Source organism: Alosa pseudoharengus, unplaced genomic scaffold, assembly GCF_046254945.1.
Source record: "Alosa pseudoharengus isolate Yale_2024_CS ecotype anadromous, Long Island Sound unplaced genomic scaffold, YU_APseudo_1.1 YU_APseudo_1.1_scf_11, whole genome shotgun sequence".
Classification (NCBI taxonomy): Eukaryota; Metazoa; Chordata; class Actinopteri; order Clupeiformes; family Clupeidae; genus Alosa; species Alosa pseudoharengus.
Window position 1 is genome coordinate 22,646,695 of NW_027468576.1, and position 16,767 is coordinate 22,663,461.

Consider the following 16,767-nt stretch of genomic DNA (forward strand, 5'->3'; position numbering starts at 1 on the left):
GGGATAAATGCAGACCTCATGGGATCAAAAGAGTATATATACACTATATATATACACACACTTATACCTGAAAACAAAATACCACCATACTGTCACGGTAAGCTGGGGAGAGCTGAGCCGAGCCTGAAACGCAAGGCACCACAACCTTGGGATTACAAGATTCTTTATTCAGTACTTGAACAAACCGTGTGTGACACAACAGAATAAGATTAATAACCGACAAAGACTGAGGGGAGACAGAGGGTTTAAATACACAGGAGTAACAGGGCACAGGTGGACAACGAACAAGGTAAAACAAGAGACAGGTGGAAACCATAATTACTAACTACTAACAGACTAACGAGATCAGGTGAGGGGCAGAGACACAGGCACAGGGAACAGAGACACATAGCAAAACAAACAAAGGAACACATGGAACAGGACACAGGAAGTAAACAAGAGGAGCAGCCATGAAGGAAAATGCTAAACAGGGAAAACAAAACACACAAAATCGAAAGACCTAAAGCCTGTCTGTCAGGACAGATTATGAATGCCACTCATGCATTTCCCCTAGGGATCAATCAAGTATATCTATCTATCTATCTATCTATCTATCTATCTATCATTCACATAACATTTCCAAATTTAGACAGAGATGGGTTAAAATAGACACTGAAATGCATTTGAGGAACTTCAAACTGGTTTGATGAATGATAACATTCCTATTTGCTTATATCCATGAACGGGTATTGTGTCATTAAAAGCCCTCAAGTTGTTTGTCTAGGGTGTGCTGAGTTGATCAAAGTAAACGTCATTTTTATTTACAAAAAGTGTCTTTCATGATGTTGGTAACACTGAATACTTATTCATAATCTGGTTATTTGAAATGTACACCGAAGAGTGCATTTTTCAATTTTCTTATTTAACACATGGGGTTTGAGTCTATTTACAGTCCGCAGTAAAATGTGAGCCAGTGAGTTTACAAAATATTACTATAACGCTGCCAGTTGTAACCGGTTCCAGATCCTGCCAGATTACCTCGTACCTAACTCTCTCTCTCTCTCTCTCTCTCTCTCTCTCTCTCTGTGTATGTGTGCGTGTGTGTGTGAGGGGGTGTGTGTGTGAGTACGGGCCTGTGGGTATTAGAGTACACCAAGGGAAACATTTACACAAAGTAACCAATCAGAACGCCAGATCTGGCCCATGCAGCCTGACCAACCCTTGCCGACGTAGCAGGGCTGTGAATAAATATCCGTCATGACAGCGAGGCAGATCATGCTTTGATTTCAACAGTGCCTGAGCAGCCTCTGAACCATGAGAGAAACCAATGTGTGTTTGAGAGAGATGGCATGTGTAATGTGTATGAACAGCTCCGACATTCATTTGGACAAAAATGCAAATAAGTAAGTGATTTGTTTTATGGACTTTTAAATACTTAATGTTTTCTTGTTCATCAATCGTAATTACTTGAGTAACTACTCAATCTATAACTGATGTAGGTTATGATACCATCCCATATGAAAATGAACAGCAATTGACATTGCTTAACATAATTAATGACATGTTAGAGTATTTGTTAAAATGTTTGCACAGTGGATAGAGTTTACTATACACACAACAGAAATGATCTGTCCAGTTTTAGACTCATTCCTTCAATATATTTAATTCGAACAGAAAGAGAAACTGGAGGACTCGATTAAGCCATTTACTAAAGAAGTCAACTTCACCAAGGAATAAATTGAACAAGTAAGTCAAAAACATATTTACACATTTGCTATTGTGCCTTGTAGAATTACCTTAACTCTAACATTCCTTAACTTATAAATGTGTCTAACAGTGTGTGCTAAAGTGCATGGCCAAGTCATAGTGGATGATGCAATTAATTTGTGTGTATCTTATCACATGTATTTTTTTTTCCATTGCTCAGGCCAACAACTGATGAGTTGGACCAATGGGCCCAGTCACTGGACAAACTGCTGAATAGTCGATGTGAGTAATACGCAGTTATTATCATCTTTCCTTATCTCATTTGTACAAGGTGTTTACATTGCACTTCCTCAGTGTGAGGTACAGTATGCTCGTCATTAAAATGGAACTGGATCAGAGTGCAGCTTGAGATTATTCACAAAGGTCTGCTTAGGTCTGATAAGATTTCTTCTTCCCCTTCAATGTAGATGGGAGAATCGCCTTCGAAGTGTTCTTGAAGTCAGAGTTTTGTGAGGAGAACTTACAGTTTTGGCTTGCCTGTGAAGACTTCATGCAGATTAAGTCCCCCAACAAACTTCCATCTCGGGCCAGAAGCATCTATGAGCAGTTCATCAAATGTGAATCACCGAAAGAGGTGAGTTTTAGCCAAAGTCCTTTTAGGCAAATCCCTCCACTCTGCGGCCATATTTTAACGCTTTTTGGGCACTTATGCTCGTGCGCAAGGCTTCACAACACCAACCTTGCTCCAGCGGCGAGATCACAACACGATTGGCATAATATATTCACATGTCAACTTTTTTGACAACTGACAAATTGGTGTTACAAACTAACCCAATGCATTTCTATGAAGGATTTTGTAAGTGTTGTGTCTCCTCATTAGAAAGTCTCTGTTTTAACTCTGCCACCTATGTCCACATTATCCACAACATCTAGAACAAACAAAGCATTTTGCCAATTCGATATTTCTGTATGATTTTCAGGTGAACCTGGACTTCTACACCAGAGATGCCATTGAACAGTCCCTACACAACCCATCTCTCTCATGCTTCCTTGCTGCCCAGACTAAAGTGTACAGCTTGATGGAGAACAACTGCCACCCTCGCTTCCTCCTCTCCTCTCTCTACAGTGACCTTCAAACAGCAGCAAGGCAGAGGGAGCCATGTTTGCACATCCAAACAAAACCTAGAGAGGACATCTGTAGCTAAATGGACTTTTCAAATTTTGGGGAGCATTTGACAAGATGTCCTGCAAAGACTTACCAGCAACTGGTGGACTTTTTATTTGGGGTAACATTCCCAAAATGAGATGTTGACTGTTTTGCTATGAGAGGGAAAGAGCTCTCAAAGGACATTTCCCCTCTTGCCACTGTTAAATGTGTTCTGTGATCAGTTGAGTTATGGCATGAGACCAGACAACATTTAATCCAGCAAACAGCCCTGCAAAATGTGTTTTTGTAATATAATAAGTTTATTTATTTAATATGGAAGGATTTTGAAGGTGACTTTGTTGATGTAAATACAGCCAAGTATGTATGCTTTATCTGTTGCCTTGTCATAACTACATAGATGTATGCTATTTCCATTGCACCATTTGGCCACTTTCTTTACATAATGTTTCACATTTAGATCAAGATCAACAGAGTTCAAGTTTACACTCACCAGGGTCAGTGGTAAATGCTTGCTTGCCAGTGCCACTTAAGAGGACACAAGGAGAGTTCCTTTTATGGTTTCCCCCACAATCCTCCTGATCCTACTGAGGCAGCTGGACTGCCAGAGCACTTTTTGGATGAAAGAAGTTTTATGTTTGGACCTGACTGTATTTTTACCATCAATAAAAATGTGTAATTGTAAACAGAACTGTTTGTGCTGCAAGTTTGCAACTCACAGGCTAAAAATAGGCCAGAGCAAATGTGCATTTTGCCTCTGTTTTTATTACATCACTTAGCTGACATAAATAAATCAAACTGATCAGGTTGCCCAAAGGTTAGATGAGCTTCAGATGATGAGTTTTACTGGGAAATTGCACCACATGTTATGGACTGCAAGTGTGAAATATTTGTAATCACACATATGATGACCAAAACAGTCAGTGTGATGGAAAGGTTATACATACCGTGTCCAAGTAAAATTAACATCAGTGAAGTCAATAAATCCACATGTCTTTTAATGCATGACTGAGATAAGAAACAGAAATACTGTAATTTAAACGGGTTGAGTGCATGTCCTTCTCTTGCTACCCCAAAACACATTTGCTGACCGCATCTTTGTCCAGAACACAAACTGGAACACGCTCAATGTCCGACGCAAGCAGACATCGATGATGTCTGTGAAAGGCTGAGAACACGCAGGTGCTCCGGCTCTTCTTTATTTTCAACTCGCTTCATACGCATGAGCTCATCGCACTGCGCGACAATAAACAGACACCTCCTCTGTTTGACTATTTCTGTCCACCGGCAAAGCTCATATCCACTAAACTGATATACAACAGATGTGAGAATGAAAAAAAAGTAGCCTTCGTCCACTAATGCAGACCAAGAATATTAAATAAAGAGTACATAACACAGTGCCTGACACTTTAGTGTTCTGGAAAAAGGTGCAAATAGGACAAGACCTTTGTTGAGTATAGTTTTAATAAAAAGTTTTTTTTTTTCACAAATGGTTGTATGTGGCATTATCCTGTTGGCTGTGGTTGCCTTCTCATGCTGCTTTGGCACACCTTATCTTGGCAGCAAACCACCACACTACACAGGCCACATTAATGACTGGAAAAAGTGAGCACTTGGCAGCATGAGGTGATGACTTTTTTTCTCTTTCAAATGGCTTCAGGTATGAATTCATGTTTGTTGATGTGTCTCACAAATGCCCTATTGTTAAAATTGGCAAAGCAGGCTGACACTGCACTCTTTTCAAGTAAATATTGTGAAACTCTTGTCTCCTTCATCTAGTGCCACTATTAAAATACCCAGTGTGGTTAAGTAGGTAGCATATTGAAAACTGAAAGGAGACAATAACTGTCTATTGTTGCATGTCACATGTGCACACAGATGAAACAATATGATTAGCAGGCATGATACAGCTTCTACGTTCATGATAAACATGTTAGAGGTTGACACATTCCCAAACCGAAAGATTGGACCTAAAACACTAAGGAAAACGGGTACCCAATATGTGAATACCGGGCTGTATACAGATACACAGTCAATTCATTTATATCCTTTGGAATGCCATACACTCTTTTAAAACATTCAAATTGATCATTTTCAAACTACTTTACTTAGAGGAAAAAACAGAAAAAATATTACAAATAGATCTACATAACATACATTTCTGTGCATCAACTGACAATTAAAAACACAGATCAGGACCAGAACATTTTTATTTATCCAACTGGAATCCCATTAATGTAATCAATACTTAGCTATACTAGCAATACTTCCAGTACTAAAGTACGATAGTGATCAGAACACTTGGCTAGCCACTCTAAAAATAACCCTGAATGGGTTATGTGTGACTACAACGCAGGTGTGGAGGTCAATGTGTGTGTGTGCGTGCATGAACACATTTGTGGACGTGGGCCTCGCGTCAGAGCATGTCTCAGTCTGACCACAGTGCGCCCACGTCACTTCCTCTCTCGACATCTGCGGAGAGGGAACCGGTCGCGCTGCTCTCTTGTTTGTGTCAGCCTCTAGATTCTAGATGATAACTGTACAGGATTTCAGTTTAGCAAGAGAGTTTATCAGGAAACTGAAAGTGGACCTTTTTAGAGGTTTTCATGTGTGACACAGATATCAGTCCCTTCAAGACCAAGTGCTCTAGTCAGGGTACCAAAAAAGGGTCTAAGAGTCTTCCTGGTTCATGGGTTTCATAAGGTCCCTTTTCACAGGTGTATTAATCAAGCACCATGTAGTCTGCATTCATAATCTAGTTGCTTGGTTGGCACCTGTGGTAAGGGACCTGATGTGATTTATGTAGTGTAGTCATGACATGGGAAAACACACATGAAGTTCATATGAAAATAATACAGGTTTATTATCTTTCTTTCCGGCATGCATACATTTGCGGTGGATGAACATTAAGGTGAGAATGACTGTGACCGTCCAGAGTGCTTGTCCTGTACTAGTGTTGGGTGGATGGTTGTGGAAGTGGTGGTGGGGGGGGGGGTGGAGGGTGGCTCACAGGGAATAGGAGAGTGAACCAGTAAGGTCTTATTAACTCAACCACTCTTATAAGACATATGCGTACACGCACACACATTCACATACACACGTTCACTCACACAAACAAACAAACAACGTGACGATGATGGTGAGATATCACTTTGCCTCTTGGATTTTTTTGGCACTTTGTTTTTCCTTCGCCTGGGGAAAATAACAAAACAAGTTACAGAATGTGGAATGAGATCTACTGATTGACAATTCCTTCCTGGAAGATTTTAAAAGCATCTTAAAAGCACATAGTTGCATATCATTTATTAACTAGAAATATAATTCCAAAGGAATTACTAGTGCATGAAAATGCAAGAATAGTGATGTAAAATATAATGTATAATTAAAACAGATAATGCAGAGATGGGTACTAAGGTGTTGCTAGGATAGACATGGTAGTTGTCAAACATAGTTTAATGAAAGTTGTTTAAAAGTAGACAGTATAAAAGTTGAATGTAGATAGTTTAAAAGTTGTTAAAAGTTTAATGAATGATAGTTTATAGGCATAAAGTTTAACCTTTTAATTGATATTGAGACAGTTTAATGGATGTTGCTAGGCAGATAGTTTAATGGATGTTGATAGACAGATCATTTAAAAGTTGTTGATAGACAGATAGTTTAATGGATGTTGATACACCTAGTTTATTGAATCTTAATAAGCGCCAAAGTAGCAAACTGTTGCGACAAAGAGCGACACTGATTAAAAACGACAGATTCAAGTACGGTGTTAAATCTCATTTTTACTGTCTACCACAAGATGGCAGACATCCAGAGCTTCGATTCAAGCCCAAACATGACAGCCAAAGTCTAGAGGAAGTAGTGAATCGCACATGAAAGAACAGTGCATGTTTGTATTGACGCAGAAGCGATAATTGCAGTAGACATACACCAAATGGTGAATAAAATGTTCACATGTTTTATTATTGTTGGGTATGTGGGTTCTTTTCTTTCTTTTTTCTTTTTTTTCTTCCCTTTTTGTTTAATATTGGGTTACCAGATGTGGTAAACAACTTTGGGCTTGAAAATGAAAATGTCATATTGATGTATATGAATATGTTTATTGGATAAAATTACACAAGGTAAAAAAAAAAAAAAGTGTGATGAAGTCTTGGATCTGTTATTTACCTATTCTGAGGCTATGTTTACACGTGGCCGGACATTTCACCCTCTCTTTTTTCAAAAATAACATTGTGCACACCTGTCAGTTTTTTAAGGAAAGTTTTCCTTTACACTAACCCGGGTATATGCCTTCAAGAGCATGCCAAACCTGTACGTGGCAGTGTAACGAGAAGCCCATGCCCATGTTAGCCAACAGAATCCCGAAAATATCAACAACAGCAACGAATCACTTCCCAGGGTTCCTACACATTTTCCATTTCAAAATTCCATACTTTTTCCATACTCAAATTTCCAAACTTCTCGGTAGATTTTTCTGACCATATTCTCGACATTGCGGGCACATCTGGTTTGGGATAACTCGGGGGGGGGGAACAAAGGTATGGACAACTGAAGTGAATTAAAAAATGACACTTAATATTCGTCCATTTAGCTGGGTCATTTTTAGTTGTATCTTAGTTGTATCTTGACGATGGGGACTGACAGTTAAGCTACACAACAGTAGGAATGGTTCATTATGACCTGAGTGAAGTGATTAGTACTGCAAATGCAATAGTCTGGAAACACAAATATTACTCCATACCCTTGTTTCTTTTTTCCATACTTATCCAGACCTGGAAAATACTAAAATCAAATTCCATACTTTTCCAGGTTTTCCATACTGCGTAGGAACCCTGACTTCCTCTTTCTCTTTTGAACCGACTAAAAATCTCCGCCTCGTCACATAAATCTCCGTTTGTACCTCTTTAGACGCAAACAAACAGAGTTTTCCCAAAAAAACAATCAGCCCGGAGTTTTTAAAAACTCTGTTTGCGGGGAGATAAAACCACTGTTTGCGTCTAAATGACAGGGTCAAACGCAGAAAAACAGAAAAAACAAACGGTTGCATCGTTTTCGTTGTCATCTAAACAGGGCCTGATTCTGAAGAAGAATATCTGACTGTTTGAGATGACGATCAATCATCTATTGACAATGATAGGTGTGTCTATGAATGGAGGTGTGTCTTTGCATTGGGCTACTTGCACTAAAGGCTCTAATTCACTGGTTTGTTTTCTGGTGGAGCCAGGTGCCTTATATCCTTGTAGAATGTAAAGAGACAAAGAGACAGAGTTGGCCTAGTTGAGCAGATGGCAATTGATACAGGTGCAAATCAGTTTTTTCGCTCTTTGTGGGAGCCTAGTTGAGCAGCTGGCAGTTGATACAGGTGCAAATCAGTTTAATTGGCCCTTCATGTCAAATTGATAATGCAAAGTCTATGGGAAAAATAAGCTTGTTTTTTTGTCAAAAATCTCAAAAAGTATAAAGTTTACAAAAATGAAAAATACATTGCTCAAGTGTCCTTTTCAAGACCGACATTACAAAGTTTCTATGCTAAAAGGTTGAAGATTAATTAGAAACAGATATTTAGAGAGAAAAAGAAGAAAAAGACTTTGGATAACAGAACAGTGCATTTTTATGCACTGTAATTACTGTGAGGATTACTCCATCCCACACCAGATATGCTAGTAAGAGAGTGGGTATACTGCCCTCTAGTGTAAAGGACATATAAAGCACTCAACTCAGTATAGCTGCAATGAATTCTGTTTGTGACCTGCCATACTTACTTTTTCCACCAAGGGTATCAACTGCTGATACTCTGCCAGTGTCTTCAGTAGTTCCATAATGAAAGGCAAATAGTTGTGCTTCCTTCGGATGTTTTCAATCTGAAGAAAAGTATGACGGCTTAGAATAACATTTAAAACAATACTATTTATAAAGAGATCATACATCCTCTTCCCTCCTCAAATGCAAAGTTATAATGACATTTGATGGCCTAACTATCAATTCATAGAGTTGGGTATCATTCAAATTTTATCGATTTCAGTTCCAATTCAGATTCTGCTTATCGATTCCGGTTCCTATAGAGCTCAGTCACAAACCCCTTACGAAGTAAGAATCCAGTCTTGTACCTTTGCCTTTTTTTAGTTTTTCTGTTTGTTTTTTGCTTGGCATGAACTGTTTTATGATTACAGGTCACTAGCTGGTCAGCCAAAGGCCTGGTCTAAAACTCTTCATATACACATTTTATCCAGACGTCAATGGGAGAAATTAATGGAAAATGTACTTCCGGGCAGTAAGCCCTCGCGGAAAGGGGGCTGAACTGTTGAGCTCTATCGTAATTTTTAATGTATACAAATATATATGTTTATTCTTTGTTCCAGGGGTAGCCTATGCTGTAAGTCTTAACAGAATATTCAAAAACATAATATTTAACAGCTTTTACATGTCTGTGGATCAATGCTTATAAATAAATAGTAAGGCTTTAAAGAGAAACTATGCAGTTTTGGCCATTTCTTTGCCGTTTTCTCGCTTTTTGCTCGCAGGTTTCTCTGCAGAGCTCCCCCTACAGCTTCAGAGTACATCTTTTATGACACTTCTCAATCCGTCAGTCTGCTGTTTCCTCTTTCCCTGTTCCTCCGACAACGGTTTACTCGCTTTCTGCTTCTTTCTGCTGGCTCTGCCGTGACAAATGTCTGAGAAACTCCATCGCTACCTTGTTCTAGCCGGTGCCTGGTGTGTATGTGTAATGCAGTAAAGCAATTTGTGATTGTCGCTAATCCGCAAGACTTCCTGTCTCTGAGGCCGTTGGCCCGCCGGCCCAAAGTTGCAAGGGTGTTTTTTCCCGCTCACAGGCGCTAGGGGGAAGCATTTCAATGACTCCGTAGCTATTCAGTTAAGGTAAATTAAGCTAAAAAAAACGGCATAGTTCCCCTTTAATATTACAAACAGATCAATCTAGAGCAGCTAATTGAAATGACTGCTCAACCTTGCTGTTCTGGAGAGTCTCAAAATAGGTGAACTTGTGCATCTTTACTTGACATTGTTTGCAATAATCAGTGGGCTATTAAGTTTATGAATGGATGGGCATAATTAAATACCATTAAAAATCTGAATTTAATAGATTTTTAAAACTTCAATTTCAGTGCTTTTCAGTGCTTCTCGGGCCGCCATTCCGGATCTTTCTGATCAATTCCACTCGATTCAAATACTTGAGTTCCCAACCCAATCAATTCATAAATGATCCTCGATCCCATTCTTTTGCAACATCACTCTGAATCAGGACCTACTTTGTATCTCTTCAGTTTCTGGTTCTCCTCTTCAATCAGGAGCTGGTACTTAGCGATCTCTGACTGGATGGAGCTGAACAGGTTGCTGCTCTGGTCAGTGTCCATGGGTTCTTCCTGCATGACAGAGACTCGATCTAAAACATCTCTGGGTGTTTCACCACCCCTCTCATGCATCCCCAACATTGCTTTCATATGGACATTCCTTTCATAAACACAGATCAGATCAGTAATGATTTTTAAACAACTGACAGTTATAATTACAGCACTCTCTCTCGTCGTTATAGTGCATGACTAGTACGCCATGTAAATAATTAAATTTCACACAATAAAAACAACATTTTTAAAAAACTGCACAAGAAGCTTGTGATTTACTGAATGACTATTTAAGGTGGATGTGGATGAGAAATGCAAGGATGCACAGGACTGGGTTGTGGCAGTTGTGTTGTCGGCGGTGGAGGTCTCACCTCTGTCAGCTGGGCCTGGAGTTCTGTGATCTTGCGCTCGTAGATCATCTTACGATCTGAAACTATGGCCATAAGGTTGAACCGGATTTCTCCTTCACTGTACCTTAAAGACAAAGGGATGGAGAGAACAGCCCATCAGGTTATAGGGAGTTGAGTGAGACACACTTAAGGATTTTGGTGCCATCATGGTTCGCTAGGGTAACACTTACAGTATGTAGATAAAGTAGAATTATTACTTATTACATGACAGCATAACATACTTACTTCTGTATTCTTTTCTCAATGACAGGTCGCACTGCATTAATCCAGTCATCTTGATTACATACACCTTAAGGGGAAAAAGTAACAAAGTGAACGGGGGCAACTGTGGGTAAGAACTCAATTAAATCTAATCTGGTTATCAGCCACAGACGTTCAGGAGTCCACACATAACTTTATGTTAACCTCAAAATCAGACCAAACTAATTAACAGAACTTTGTAATGGCCTGCTGAAAACTTTTTTCAATGCAGACTTTCATTGAAATTCTCTTTTAGCCAAGAACTAAGCTTATTCCATGTTCAGGACATGGTCCCAAGTATGACTAGAGATTACCAAAAACTTTCTCATTTCAGTTCGTCAACATACCAAGGTCTATTGGTCCCTCACGGAGGCCGTCCAGCTCATAGAGTCTGCCGTTGACAGGGACATAGCTCACAAAATGGAAGGCATCTTCATCTTTTGCTGATGACTTTGCATCAAACTCAAACATCTGTTGTCTGCAAGTGAGAAAACAGTTGAATGCATATCCCTTGTTATGCAATGATATCACATCTGTGAATGTATTGTTTCCACAACGAATGGTCTGTACCTGGCAAAACCATTGTGGACTTGACGAATTACTTCAGAATTGCTCAGAGCCAAGCCCTTCATCTGAAACAAACATAAACAAGAACAATTATCCACCCGCCAAAAACCTTCAAATACAGTTTGCAGTCTCTTATGGGCACAAAATAATGTTTGAATCACATGAAAATCTTTCAGAGCAAAAACTTACAGCAGCATCAAAGCTCAATGAGAACTCTTTGAACTCTGCCAATGTGTCTCCAAGCAGTACATCTTGATGTGTGCAATTTAATAGCACACTGACAATTGCCTGGGTTGCACAGGCATTGTTTATGACCTGTAAATGCAGTCCAACAGAACAAAATCAGCACCCCACAAACCAATAAAATGAAAATGTTTGAACTATTTAACTAATGGCAATAATCTAAAGTATGTAAAGTATTAGTTTATTACATAAGTACATGTAACTTAATTCTCCTAATCAGTTAGAAATTAACTTACAAAATTTCTTAAATAGTAAACTTAGTTTACTATTTAAAGGAGAAATCCTAAATGTGCTATTGAGTTAGTGTTGGCAGCCCTAAAAGACCAGATAGGCCTACCTGTTTGGCAAAGAATATGTGGTCAAGTCTTGAGTCCTGAACAATTGAGCCAGCTGGCTCCTCACCAGGCTGCCACTTGAAAAGGAAAATCAGTCCATGAACAGGTCTGCAAGTGAGGACAACACAGGGTCACTAAGATGAAAATAAGCACCGTTCCGGCAGCAACATGGCGTATTGATGGAGAGCATCTCGCAGCATAAAAAGCAAACATGAATGCTGCATTTACTCACTTCAGATTCTCAAAATTTTCTGGTTCCATACTCCATATCTCCTCCACTTGCGCACCTTTACACCCTATAGATAATGGGTAGGAATGGTTAACTATGCTATCTTCATGTATCTAGCAAGATCTCTTAGCAGGGATGGAAATTCGTTTTAATTGAAGTTCAAAGTTGAATAATGTAATAATAGTAGACTATTGAACACAACAGACGAACAAAAGAAGTCTGAATTATAACATGAATAACAACAGTGAGTTTAACAATACTACCTCATTAGTAGCAATAGCACCTAGTCCTAGCGATTCATTTGTGTTAAGAGAATAATTTGTATAGCTTCTATGTCCAGTGAAATTGATACACGCTTTTGAGACACACCGTTTGCTGCCCTGGCCAGCAGCTAAGTGGCAACAGTTACCTGAGTAAAGGGGTTTACCTGAGTCACCCTTTGACTAACATTAGCTAGTTAGTCTGCTATACAGAGCTAACGTTACATCTGACCGATGTTAGCTACATTACACCAGGCTACATTAACGTTACATTATCATTATGCGGTTCTCTGGAAAAAAATATTGAGGCCAACAATAACATTACAAACATGGGCGGGCAAATAACACCGCAGATATTCAATCATCCTCAAAGAACACATGTAGTATACACGCAACGCATGTCAGTAAATCAGTCAATCAATCAATCTAGCATCATGTAAAGAGTGAGCTAGCCTGCTAATCAAACTGTTAGCCATCCTAGCCGTTAGCTCAGGTTGTCCACATTGACTCACCAAACCCTTTTATCAGTTCTGTGAAAACCCCTGGGTCACTTTCCATCAAACACCATTCTCCAGCGCTTCCGGCCATTTTAGGGATGTATTTAATTTTTCAATACAACCGTTATTCATGCGAGATAATTGTATAGGCGGGCTCAGCTAAGCTTTACCAAACAGTCACGGATAACTACACAGTACACACACGCCGCATAATTCCCGGCAGGCTTTTCGGGTTGCTGAGAATGAAATCTTTGACCAATCTCAGGAAGTCTCAATGAATACGTCACACCTAACCTCGTTCCACCAAAAATATATTAATTATTTATTTATTTATTTATTTATAAATAAATAAATAAATAAATCAAACGTATTCCAAAAGGGATATATTTAAAATTAAACATTTACATCAGTATGCTACGACAAAATTGGAACATCCGTGCATAATCGCTTTGCATTGTTAGATTAATCCATGTTTATGTGTTTTCATGCAAGCTGTAAGTTTCATGCATACTGTAAATCGAATATGAATCTTCTCCATCCAATTAAACAGATAGTCATATTACATGTCTTACCACCATATTTATTGTACATCATGTAAAATAACAATAGCAATCGAAATACTATTACAAAGTCAGTTGTTTGCCACTAACATGACCTCTGTCCACATAACCAGAAAACAAGTACAACTTAGATGAAAAGGTGATGCACAAGCCATGTTGTTGGACAAGCATTTATTAAAATATAGCTTTACATCCCTGATTTATGAGGTAGGCTAATGTCATGCATTACAGTTAAAATTAACACAAATATACACTATATCAAAAAGAAAGAGTATCCACATCTAATAAATAATTGCTCTGGCTGGGGCAACATGTCACAAGAAGTTAGTGAATAATTTTATTATGATTGGAGAGAGGCTACCCGCTGCTGGAGCCGGAGCCAGAGCCCTCTGAGGAACAGCACGGGGTGCACTGTTCTATTAATGGCCGCAGCTTTCCCTGCTGGTGCAGCTCCTTAGTGTCTGAGCCTCCGCCGATGCACTGGCCATTGATAAAGACTCTGGGAACCTGATATGCCAGAAAATAAAACAGGATTTTGTCATTTAAAATGCTGACTATATTCTCATCACAAAGAGAGAGGTTGACCTTTCAAGTGAATTGGAATATAAGAGACTTGGAACATGTTGATGTGATTGAGAGAACAGCTGACAGCAATAGAAATATAAGAAGAAATAATAAATACATGAAATACAGGTTGTATATTATGGCTCTGTTGGCACAAAATGCTTACTGCCATATTTTGTCAGTGTCTACAAATTCCTCCTACCAGATATTGCTCCATATTTAAGTAATAGAAGTAAAATGCAATACCCATTTACAGGTGAATTGGCAATGAATAGTATAATAATAACAACATATGACATAATATATGTAAGGGATAACGGCCGCTTAGGTGTCCTGCTATACGGAATTAATGGACGAGGGGGGAGGCAGAGTTTCCTCCGCCCAAGTTCATCAATTCCATATAACAGGGCACCTCAAGGCCATTATCCCGCTTATCACCCGGTTGCCACTACAGGCAATAGTCATGCCTTCATAGCATGCAAAGGAAACAAGCGGTTCCGTTTAAAAGAGGTCGACTTGTTCAGTTTGTTGTACATCTTTCTTTGGCCCTAACAGCGATAGCATGGACAGTTAGCTTGTTTACAGTTGATTCCATTGTTGCGAAGCCTGCTTCCAGGCTTAACTGTCGTCCTATGGTTGTTATAGTTACCATCCATAAGCAATGATATGAACGTGATTACACTTTTCTACCAGATCTACTTCATAGGTGTCCCGTAATTCAGAATTAATAGCCACCCCACCAGCCAATCAGAAAAGAGTATTTCTTCTCTCCGGGTGATAAGGGATAACGTATAGAACGCCGGTCATTATCGGGAAAATAAGTCCCGACAGGACGAACCGGACCCTGGCACGCAGTGGAGACGTCTTGCTTCACCATGAAGGGACATTCTTATACATTATCCCACGTATTATCCGGCTTCTTCGACACCAACAAAAAGAGAGCCAGTAGGGTATAGTGTAGAGCTTTAGGCATTTCAGAGTGAAATCCTCACCGTCTTTGCACCTGTCATTTGAGCCAAAGCCTCCTGGAGCTGTCTACCATCAGTGTGCTGATCCAATTCAATCACTTTGTATGTCGCACCTATTTCATTGAACACATTTTTGGCCATCTTGCAGTATGGGCAAGATGTTTTAGAGAATATGACAACACAGTTATGAGACACCACATCCTGTGGAAACAAGAACATTTACATCAATAGCTCGTAAATGAAACAACTGCTCTCTTATGTGTGATTTGTAATGAAATGAATTGAAATGAAGCCTACCTGAACAAACTGAGTACATGATGTGCCTGACAGAGCTCCGGATGTTGACGATGACAAATTCCCCATCCTGCAGAAGTACACAGGAGAGCGCCATTGTACAAGGTGCAATTCAGCGTTCACCGTCACACAAATCTATCTCTAACGTGCCTAGATTTTGGAAAACAAATAACCTCATGATTGTTATCCTCTGGTAAGAATAGAGTCTCACGGGAACAGAGAGTGCCATTGTTAGTAAGACTAAAGAGGTTATTTTAGGTTCCATTGTAAATCTCAAAATCACAAAGAGTTATTATTAATGATAGACACATCAGAAGTTAGAGGTCGACACATGTTTTAGAGATGTAAAGATACACGTTGTGTTCTTCAGAAAAGAGAGGTCTCGAATGAATTAACACCTGACACTTTGCTTCACGGGACACAGCAAACAGACAGAATCTAGGTTAATGCTTGTGTAAAGATAGATCTGGAAGGATCTGATTGGAGACGTAACACAATACTTAATATTTTGAAGTTACGTCTAACTACTGCAAGACTTTAGCAATTTAGCTAATGTTACCTGGCATAGCCAATTTGCTAGTGAGTGAAAAAGCTTGATTATGCATCCTTTAAAAATGTTATTTATGAGACCAGTAAGCCCGAAGACACACTAAACCTCGCTGACCTCTAAATGAACAGAAGAATTACAAAAGTGACCTTTGTCTAAGAATAACACCCCATGTAAGCTTGGACAGGCATCCTCGCCCAAGCATTCTGTCTAGCCACTGCTTGCCAGCAGGCTGGAAAGCGATGAAATGTGTTCAGCAAACGTTAACAAAGTGAGCGACCATATATTAATATGCAAAAAAGGCACACGAGGTAAGTCGCTCCGGATGAACTTAACTGAATACTCAAAGTTTAAAGTCCATCACATGTTTCACATGCTCGTACCTTCAAGAACTTAATTATGTACCGGATGTTGATAGTGGTTATTTTTGTGGAGCATTTTGCTGTGTATATCGCCGCCTGTTGGTAGGGAGAGCAATGTATTAGGGTGGTTGACATTAAATGTTTTTTTTAATTAAAATTAGGGCTGTCAAAATAACTGATTAATTTAGATTCATTAATTTGAGAAAAAATAACTGATTAAAAAAGTTAATGCAGATTAATCGATTCCGTATGACCTTTGACCCCGAGCCGTTCTAGTAAGTAAAAATTAGACTGTAAAATGAAGGAGAGAGAAGAAAACGTGCTGCCTGGATCACTGATTGGAACATTTACTTTTAAAAAACGGCCTGATGGTGTTGATAAAAAATAAAGTGTTGAAAATAAAGTCCTCTGCAATGTCTGCAGCAAGGAATTTGCATATCACCGGAGTTCATCAACTCCGTAGTCGCACATCAATGCAAAGAAAT

General features: G+C 39.2%; 3 protein-coding genes across 6 annotated transcripts; 1 reads left to right on the forward strand and 2 right to left on the reverse strand.

Annotated features, from left to right (window-relative positions):
* Positions 1 to 1,238: 1,238 nt before the first annotated feature.
* On the forward strand, positions 1,239 to 3,542 carry LOC143115376 (regulator of G-protein signaling 8-like). Its single transcript, XM_076277364.1, has 5 exons — positions 1,239 to 1,382; positions 1,654 to 1,725; positions 1,907 to 1,968; positions 2,154 to 2,320; positions 2,667 to 3,542. The coding sequence occupies exons 1-5, from the start codon at positions 1,294 to 1,296 to the stop codon at positions 2,889 to 2,891; spliced, it is 615 nt and encodes a 204-aa protein (XP_076133479.1). The 5' UTR covers positions 1,239 to 1,293; the 3' UTR covers positions 2,892 to 3,542.
* A 2,147-nt stretch (positions 3,543 to 5,689) lies between these two features.
* Positions 5,690 to 13,194, reverse strand: uchl5 (ubiquitin carboxyl-terminal hydrolase L5). The gene is made up of 11 exons (XM_076278449.1): positions 13,003 to 13,194; positions 12,234 to 12,297; positions 12,004 to 12,109; positions 11,613 to 11,738; positions 11,427 to 11,488; positions 11,204 to 11,334; positions 10,842 to 10,905; positions 10,578 to 10,680; positions 10,114 to 10,227; positions 8,611 to 8,709; positions 5,690 to 6,043 (listed from the first exon to the last, which is right to left on the reverse strand). Exons 1-11 carry the CDS (start codon positions 13,076 to 13,078, stop codon positions 5,999 to 6,001), a joined length of 990 nt encoding a protein of 329 aa, XP_076134564.1. The 5' UTR covers positions 13,079 to 13,194; the 3' UTR covers positions 5,690 to 5,998.
* A 352-nt stretch (positions 13,195 to 13,546) lies between these two features.
* On the reverse strand, positions 13,547 to 16,343 carry glrx2 (glutaredoxin 2). 4 transcript variants are annotated; one of them, XM_076278453.1, is made up of 4 exons: positions 16,304 to 16,343; positions 15,377 to 15,443; positions 15,104 to 15,280; positions 13,547 to 14,054 (listed from the first exon to the last, which is right to left on the reverse strand). In XM_076278453.1, the coding sequence occupies exons 2-4, from the start codon at positions 15,440 to 15,442 to the stop codon at positions 13,905 to 13,907; spliced, it is 393 nt and encodes a 130-aa protein (XP_076134568.1). In that variant the 5' UTR covers position 15,443; positions 16,304 to 16,343; the 3' UTR covers positions 13,547 to 13,904. The 4 variants fall into 4 exon arrangements, with proteins under 4 accessions (XP_076134568.1, XP_076134570.1, XP_076134566.1 ...); XM_076278455.1 differs by having other exon boundaries at positions 16,257 to 16,321; XM_076278451.1 differs by lacking the exon at positions 16,304 to 16,343 and adding an exon at positions 16,070 to 16,297.
* Positions 16,344 to 16,767: the final 424 nt, after the last annotated feature.